Source organism: Coturnix japonica, unplaced genomic scaffold, assembly GCF_054131305.1.
Source record: "Coturnix japonica strain WE unplaced genomic scaffold, WE-NBRP24 Scf048, whole genome shotgun sequence".
NCBI classification, from domain to species: Eukaryota; Metazoa; Chordata; class Aves; order Galliformes; family Phasianidae; genus Coturnix; species Coturnix japonica.
In genome coordinates, this window is record NW_028188951.1 from 2385269 (window position 1) to 2393817 (window position 8549).

General features: G+C 49.2%; 1 protein-coding gene across 11 annotated transcripts in view; it reads right to left on the minus strand.

Moving 5' to 3' along the window:
- Nucleotides 1-2866, minus strand: part of TCF7 (transcription factor 7) — a 53664-nt gene extending 50798 nt beyond the window's left edge. For 7 of the 11 annotated variants that reach the window (XM_015875894.3, XM_015875891.3, XM_015875892.3 and 4 more), the window contains exons 1-3: nucleotides 2157-2500; nucleotides 1981-2047; nucleotides 1627-1736 (exon numbers count right to left, since the gene is read on the minus strand). In XM_015875894.3, coding sequence (XP_015731380.2) covers nucleotides 1627-1736; nucleotides 1981-2047; nucleotides 2157-2351 — 372 coding nt within the window. In that variant the 5' untranslated portion in view covers nucleotides 2352-2500. Of the gene's footprint in view, nucleotides 1-1626; nucleotides 1737-1980; nucleotides 2048-2156 lie in introns of all 11 variants that reach the window. The other 4 variants (XM_015875893.3, XM_015875889.3, XM_085532214.1 and 1 more) reach the window with 3 other exon arrangements.
- Nucleotides 2867-8549: the final 5683 nt, after the last annotated feature.

The window sequence follows — 8549 nt, forward strand, 5'->3', positions numbered from 1 at the left end:
TTTAAGCAAGGATCCCAGCAGACCCAACCAAGGCTCACTAAGGCTGTAGGTGATTCCGGTGCCTCTCAGGGATTCATTCCCTTTCTGCTGCTCAGTTTTCTCCTCCATGAGTTCTGTGCAGCCTATTCACATCCATCTGTTGCTCCAACAATAACCTCCCGGGTTTGTTTTCTACACTCTCAAGGGGAAAAGCAACTCACAAACCACAATCTACTTTTCAGCTTAATTGCTAATAAATAGGCTATTGCACTTTGTTGCCCGTCTAGTAAGGGTTTAAGATTAAAAGAAACATCCCGCTACAATGAATCGATTAATGCAACTTCAAACTTGAACTGATTCTACACCAGAGAACAAACTAAATGCATTTCAGTGACGCAAATTTCATCTCATCAATTCCAGTTCCTCAGCAGAGCAGCTCAGTGTTTCAGAGGGGTGAAGGGGAAACCTGGTTCCCAGAAGAGACACAAGGTGGGAAACAACAGAAGAGCTGCTTGTTCTGAGAGCAGCCAGGCCGTGTCTTGCTGCAAGCTGAAGGCGACTCTGAGATGTAGAGATCCCCCAAACTGCCCCTGACCTCAGCAGGAGCTGCCCCTCCTGTGTCAGCACAGCAATGCAGGGGTACAGCTGCTGGAAGGACCCATCTCCTCCTGCCTGACCAGCAGGTTGGGGTGGGAGGACACGGCACTGATTGCCACGAGCCGTATTTTACCACACTTCAACTCCAGCATTGTTTCCTATGCCACGATCCATCCATTTCTCATAACACCAGTTTGAAACCCCTACCCCTCTCAGCAAACCAAGTGCTTACATTGAGGAGGGCATTCTACATTCTTTTAAGCCTTATTCCTTCATAGCTTAAAGATTAAAAGACACCGAATGATGTTCTGTTCACAACAGCCTACTGTAAAGATGGAATAACACCTGGAACGAACGCGGCAATGCTGGCACCCCCGAAATGACACGAGCACAGCCTCCATGTGCTGCATTGCTGGGAAATTCTCAGGTTCTGATGTGAATGGCAATGGGCAAAGACAGCTCTTGTACAGAAGTGGTTAGTTCAGATATTCATATAGCAAAACTCACTGTAAGCATTAAATGATACAGAGATGCTAAAAGTGATTTGACACGAGAGGGAAAAAACTTTATGGGAAGACTGGAAGAGCCGTCCAGCTGCACAAAACCTCCATCGCCATTTCACAGCATTAAGATCCTCATCCCGGGTCATCACCCACAGCACAGCCCCAACCAGCAGCAGGCCCCAGGCTGGCCATCTCATCAGCAGACACACCAAACTGAAGCTGAGCCACGACACACAGCTCTGGACACCAACACCAACTCCAGACCCAGATAATGGAAGGGGCATTTCCATATTGGAACTTAGGATCTGGCTGTCGGCAGCATAAAGGCAACCTAGAGAATGGGGGCTGTGAAGAAGCTCCCCCAGTGATTCGGGGAGAAGCAGCTCTTGCTGCCGAGCATCACTCCCCCTTCACACGGAACAGCACTGGGCCTCTTAGACACCATTTGTCAGAAAAAAAGGCACACGTAGGTGCCTACATGGTACCTGCAACACAGCTGGGCAGTGAGAGGCCACCAAAGGTCTCAGTAAGGAGAGGATGCACTCACCAGAGGTGACATAGATCCGTTTGGCAGGTAGGGGTCTGAGAGCATGAGGAAGGGGTAGCCAGAATATGCGGATCCTTTATACATCCCTGGGTCCTGGTGCTTCATACCTGCTAAAATCAGAGTTCCCCATTACGATCTGCCTTACGACAGGTGGCTGCTCTGCTGCCGGGGGGACGGAAGAAGCAATGTTGTATTTGGGAACCTTTTGGCTCTGTGATCCCAGAGGGGCGTATCGTAACGGTGTGAGGGTCCAGGGGGAGCCCCGGCTCCGGGGCAGGAGGGGGTCGGTGCCGGGGCGGGGAGTCGGGGACAGGGAGGGAGAGGAGGACAGCCCCGAAGCTCGGCGCCACTAACCATCTTCCATGTGGTCCGGGAGCTTCTCCTGATACACCCTCTGCGGATCCTGCACGCGGCGGACGGCCTGGAGGGGAGGAGAGGAGAGAGGAGGGCAGAGCGGGGGGTGACGGGGTGAGAATTGGGAGCTGGAGAAGGCTCGCGGTCCGGGGGCTGCGCGGGGCGGCCGGGCTCACCTCGGGATCCGCGGCGGCTGCGGGGCTGCCGCTGCCCTCGGACTCGTTGACCAGCGAGGACTTGAGGTCGGCCAGATCGCGCTCGGTAAAGGCGTTCTCGGGGATCTTCTCCTCCTGCTCGCCCTCGTCTTTGAAGGCCAGCATCTCGTCCGTGGCCCCCAGGTCGTCCCCTCCGCCGCTGCCCAGTTGCGGCATGTCGCTCCGTGCCGCGCCGCGCACAACTCCCCGCAGTATTGTTCAGTATTGTTCTCCCCGCAGCCCTCCTGCTGCCGGCCGATCCTCCTGCTCCCCCTCAATTATTTTGCCTTCGGAAAAAAATAACACTTCGCTCCCTCCAAATTTGCCTTTCTAAACTTTTTTTCCCCCCTCTATAAATTCTAACTAACTTTTTTTTTTTCTTTTTTTTTTTTTCTCTAAGAAATCCCCCCTCCTCCTAAATTCCCTTCCGACTCTCCCTAAAAAAAGAAAAACAAAAAACAAAAAAACAAAATACTAATATAAAAAACGTCCTTTCTTCAATCTTTTCCTCCCTTCCTCCCTCCCCGGCAGCTGGCGGGGGGCTCTGCGTGCTGCAGCCGGGCAGTTGTCTCGGGATGCCGCTCTCTGTGCCCCCCCCCCACCCGGTGCCGCCCCCCGGCCCGAGCCCCGCAAAGTTTCTGTGGGAGCAGCGGGCGCCGGCGGCAGCCAGAGGCACGGAGCGCCCGGTGCCTGTGTGCGAGAGCGGCGGCGGGGCGGCCAAGGGCTGCCGACATCAAAGCGGCCGCCGGGTGATTGGCAGCGCCGGGGAGGGGCCGGGGGCGGGCGCGCACACGCACACGGCGGAGCGAGCACCCCGAGAGCGCGGCCGGAGCGGGGAGTTCGCCTTAAAGGGGCAGATGGGGGGGAATGCGGGGAGCTGCTGCGGCACTGCATTGCGTGACATGGTACAGCGTGGTGTCATATGGCATATCACGGCACAGCATTGCATGGCGTGGCATGTTACAGCATGGTGTGGCATTGCATTGTACAACATGATGTGGCATTGCATGGTACGGCACGGCATTGCATTGCATGGTACAGCACGGCATTGCATTGCATGGTACAGCACGGCATTGCATTGCATGGTATGGCACACTGTGGCATTCCATGACATGTTACAGCACGGTGTGGCATTGCATGGTACAGCACAGCATTGTGTTACTTGGAATGGTACAGCATTGTGTTGCATGGTATGGCACAGCATTGCATGGCATGGCATGGTACAGCACAGTGCAGCATTGCATGGCATGGCAGTACAGCACTGCATAACACTGCATGGCAAAGCATGGCATTGCATCACATGGTAGAGCATGGCATTGCATTGTATGGCATGGTACAACACAGCATGGCATTGCATTGTATGGCATGGTATGGTACAACACAGCATGGCATTGCATTGTATGGCATGGTACAACACAGCATGGCATTGCATGGTACAGCCTGATGTTGCATTGCATGGTATGGTACAGCATGGCATGGCATTGCATGGTATGGTACAGCATGGCATGGCATTGCATGGTACAGCACAGCACTGCAGGGTAGCATGGGCATGACACGGCACAGCACAGCATTGCATGGCACCATCTGGCATGGCTAGGGGCACAGTGAAGCCATGTGAGTTCATTTGCACACACACCTGTGTGCACGTCTGTGCACTTCTGCTTAGCTCTGCTCACATATTTATGCACACACACTTGTGACTATACACTTACCTGCTCACACGCTCATCTGCACACACAGCTTTGTACCCAGCTCTGGCACAGCATGCTATGGCACAGCATGATATAACACAGCGTGGTATGGCATGGTGTAGCATGGTACAGCACAGCAAACTGTGTGTACGGAGGTGCTAGTGTGCACACACTCCTGCACACACATCCGCATTCACAGTTCTGCACATGCAGCTGCACATGCACCTGTGCACACACACCTAGCTCTGTGTGCACTCTCCTATGCACACATGCACCAGCACACTCCTCCTGCACTGCTCGCACTATAGATGTGTGTACCCCACACACACCAATACACACACTCATGGAATTTCCTGAGTTAGAAGAGCCCCACAGGGATCACTGCATCCAACTCCTGGCTGACCATCAGCACCCACTGCACACTCCTGACACACGCCAGCGCTTGCACAGCCGCACACACCACTGCACACACCAGCACCAACCAAGGCACAGCCGCACACAGCAGCACACACAGCCCCACACGAGCACACACAGCACTGTGCACTCACAGCTGCACACAAATGTTCCTGCGCAGATCGGAGGGCAGAAGTCTTTGCACACATCTGAAGGCACACACACGTGTGCACACGCAGCATTGGCATTTCCAAGCAGGCGGTGCACATGTGGGTGCACACCCCCCCCCTGCCATGCACTACCCATGCAGCCCCCAGCCCCGGTTGCAACATTGGGCTGCAAAAAATGCTCATCCCTGAGTGGCCCCAATGGGTCGGGAAACCCGAAATGAACATCTTTGCAGCCAACGTGAAGGTAGCAGACACTTCTGTGTCGGCGTCAGATTTGTTTCTGAAGCAGTTCCCATGGAAAAGGAAACTCCCCATCTCCTGTGATGGTACGACAGGTCCTGTGCATGTCTCCGGTAGCTTGAAAAAACAGCCCGATATTTATTTTCCTTAATTAAGATTGCATAAGATAGCCCTGGGACCTGGAGACTTTTCTACAGACTGTAATGACGCCATGTAAATTGTTTTTTATGACCCAATATACTACATATTGTCGCATTCAGCCCTTGAATAGGAAGCTAAAAATCTCGGTCCCTATTTTTCTTGTTAATTAGGGTATTATTACTATGGATATAATCTCATTACTTTTTGGGGAGGAGAAGAACTAGTCGGAGCCACTTTGAGAAGTGCTGAATGTATTTAAATGAAGCAAAATCCGCCTTTCTGCTAATTGCTGCTCTTGTGCACTGCTCTTATTTCGGGGGCTGAAGGAGATGGGATGGGGGGGGCACAGCGTGAATCTCTGCTCTCCCACCCCATAGGAAAACTCCATCTGTGGATTCCCATCCTTTAAACATCACTAAAAGCAATGTAACGCGCTGCAGCCACTTGGAGCAGCAATGATTTGAATGAAATATTTGCTGCTTTCAGATTTTTTAATTATTATGATTTTTTTTCTATTTTTTTCCCCCCTTTTCAGATGATCCTCTTGTTTTGCATGTGAAAAAAAGAAAAAAAAAAAACAAAACTCGTCTGAGATTTACAGCCCTCCCAAACGGAGATAAAGCCTTGGCAATGAGTTGGAAACCTGTTGTAATCTGTGATCCAGGAAACAAAGAGCCTCATTAATGCAGAGACTTTGGTGAGCCTTTGATGTTAGCTAGCATAGCATTCACTCTCGGTTCCATTTGCATTTAAACATTCATAAAAACATCATCTCTGCTTCCTTTGCCTTAAGCAATTTAGGAGTAAAGTATAGCTTCTATTTAAAGAAACCCACTGTGGTGAAGCTCAGAATACAAATATCACATAATCTTCAAGCAGAGCAAATATTTTATCCTACATTTCTGGTGGGCACGTTTAATAATGTTACATTTAAGACCCAAAATAAAAGATCCGTCTTATTTTCATTAACCTTACACCACACGTTGGAGGGAAAAGAGAAAAGGGGCCCAGTTCATCCTCAATATGCTACGTGCCAATTTGGGGAAGGAAGGGAATACGGAGGACTTGCCATTATTCACAGGAGCTGCATTTTCCAGGCGGGATGCCTCCAGCAAGGTGCCCGGATCCCTGTTTAGACAGACAGCCATGGAAATCTTAGAACAACTTTTTATGAGTTTTATTTTTATTTTTTAATGCATGCAGTTTTCTGAAGCGTGGAATCGTCCTCCTGGGGGTATAACTAAAGTGAAAATAAAAGCTAAACACTAAAAATCAGCATATGCCCAATGCATGGGGCTTTCTTCCATGAGAAGCCGCAGACATCACCCAGGCAGAGCAGGGAATTGGGGGCATCAATCCAGAATCAAGGGCTGCCCACCACAGTGTTTCCAACAGCACTATTAAGCAGTGGAATGGGATGAGATACACCCGAGTCAGGCTGATGTGGCATTGGGAATCTACAGCTTTAGTGTCCACACCACTGTCCCATTATCATAGCGCTGTGAGCTGCCAGTGGTCCCGCGCTGCATCGGGAGCTCCTTCTGTGCTGGGAGCAAATGCAAGGGAACCTCCGGGTTGGGTGAGGCAGCGCAGCCAGACGGTGTTTTAAGTGTTCTAAGCGAGTTTCCTATACGATGAATATCCAAAATTGAAATGGAAAACACTTAAAACCAACTTTACCTTGGATAAAATATTTCTGGAGCTGGATCAAAGGAAAACAGAAAGCCTGGCTCACTTGTCAGATCCTATCTGCAATGAACTTCAAGGTTTGAGTTGTATTATTTACATGGAAAAGGTCCCAAGAAACCAATTTGGCACTAAGTATCTTCATTACGTTTTTTCGCTTGTATGGGTGATTAAATCAATCTAAGGTTCCTATTTTAATATTTTTTTTTTTTCTGAAAGGTGCAGCCATCTGTGAACTGAGGAACTGTTCTGATGTCACCTCCGTGCCTCAGACACACACACTTTGCTTTTTTAATAAGGAGACATTTAAAGTAAGGGTGTATATTTGTTCTCGCTAGTAGAGCTTCTGTCTTCCCTGTAAGTGTGCAGAACTGGAGGTGTGTAACAACTTTTTAGATACATTTTAATTGTGACACCTACGGATACTTGTGACACCTACAGAAGATCATGATCTGCACTCACCTATGGCCAAGTCCATCCGTCTGTCAGTCCGTCTGTTCCCTGTCCTGCACTTACCAACGTACAGAGCAGCATTGTGTGGCTTCACCATGTGCATTATGTTGAGTGAAGCCTCCTCCAAAGCCAGCATAGATAGTGCTGCTGGCTCCTCTTAGAGTGGGGTTTCACCCTCTGCTCCTTAAAAAGGGTTTCAGATGCAAGCACTCCAATTTATTTAATGTAGTTTATTTGCTTTCTCAGTTTTTCATTTGTTTAATGGGAGCAGTTTGGATCACTCTCTCTGGACACTTCATCCTCTCCTACCTGCCTATTTAGTGCAAGGACCACATCTACCACTGGCAGGCTGAACATCCCCACCTGCCTTCCTATCTCATTGCATGCAGAGCCGATACATTTCCCTGGTATATGTCTACACGCTTCAAACAATGCTTTATTCAAGAACAGATTTATCAGCGTGTTTTTCATAGCTAATTAATCAGTTCAGCACTAACTGAGGAACCTTCTAAATATTTACCATTCTTCCGGAGAAACACATGCACGGGTGCCCCATAAGGACAGCCTGATTGATAGATTGGCACAGTGGATCTTCTGATGAGATGGAAAAGCTCCCGTGTGTGCTCCAGCAGGGAGCTCCTGGAGGACGGGCTGCTACCAGCTGAACTCATCCTGGCAAGTGACCAGCGTAAATCAGGCCACTAAAAGCTCTGTTTTGCCCAAAGGGGTTTACACTGGTATAATTACTTCGGCATAGTCATAGCAGGAATATTTCCTTAGTCTAGACAAGCTCTAATGGGTAAAATAGATTTATCGTTTTCAACTGAAACATCTCAACCCAGCAAAGACAGCACAAAGCCGTGCTGCCTTCCTTTCACTTTGCCACCCCTTGTCACAGTGCTGGGTGCCGCAGGGCTCCAATCTGGAGCCCCTCCACTTGTAGGTGTGTGATAGAAAAAGGAGAAAGGCAATCATTCACACATTTTCCTGCTTGTTTTATTCTGCCCATCTTAATCCTGAACTATCCTAAGTACTTGTTTGACTTCGTGCCTTGATCTGATCACCTTTCACTGCCAGCTGCCAAAAGATTGTTTTAAAAATACCAACAAAACATTGACCTCTTGATGTCGTGATATTTAGGTCAGTTTCCAGCGTGCACATGCTTTTCTGGAAGCATTTCCTGCTGTTGGGACTGCAGATCCCCTTTTCACCCTTGGAAGGCCAACAGCGGAGACCCTGCAGCATCCTGCATCTCCAGGAACTCTGAGTGAAAGAGGGTCAGCTTTCTAAAAAGGCTTTATTGCATGTAAAAGGCTTTATTGGAAGTAAAATGCCAGCCTCTGAAATCCAGCTTGGAGACTGTGATCTTTGGATACCTCCCTGCATGCAAAGCACAACATGGCACAGGACATTGTCAAATCTCACTAGTGCAGTTTCTGTTTTTCCCTGTTAGAAAATGTCCTGCTTCAATACTGTCAGGATGTCAGATGGTCTCTTTGGTCAGTTTTCACTTAAAAAGTCTTTTTTTTTGCTCCTGATAGAAGTGACAGTTCAGATTCTTTAAGGACTTTGAAGACTCACCTGCTTTTCACTCTGTTTTG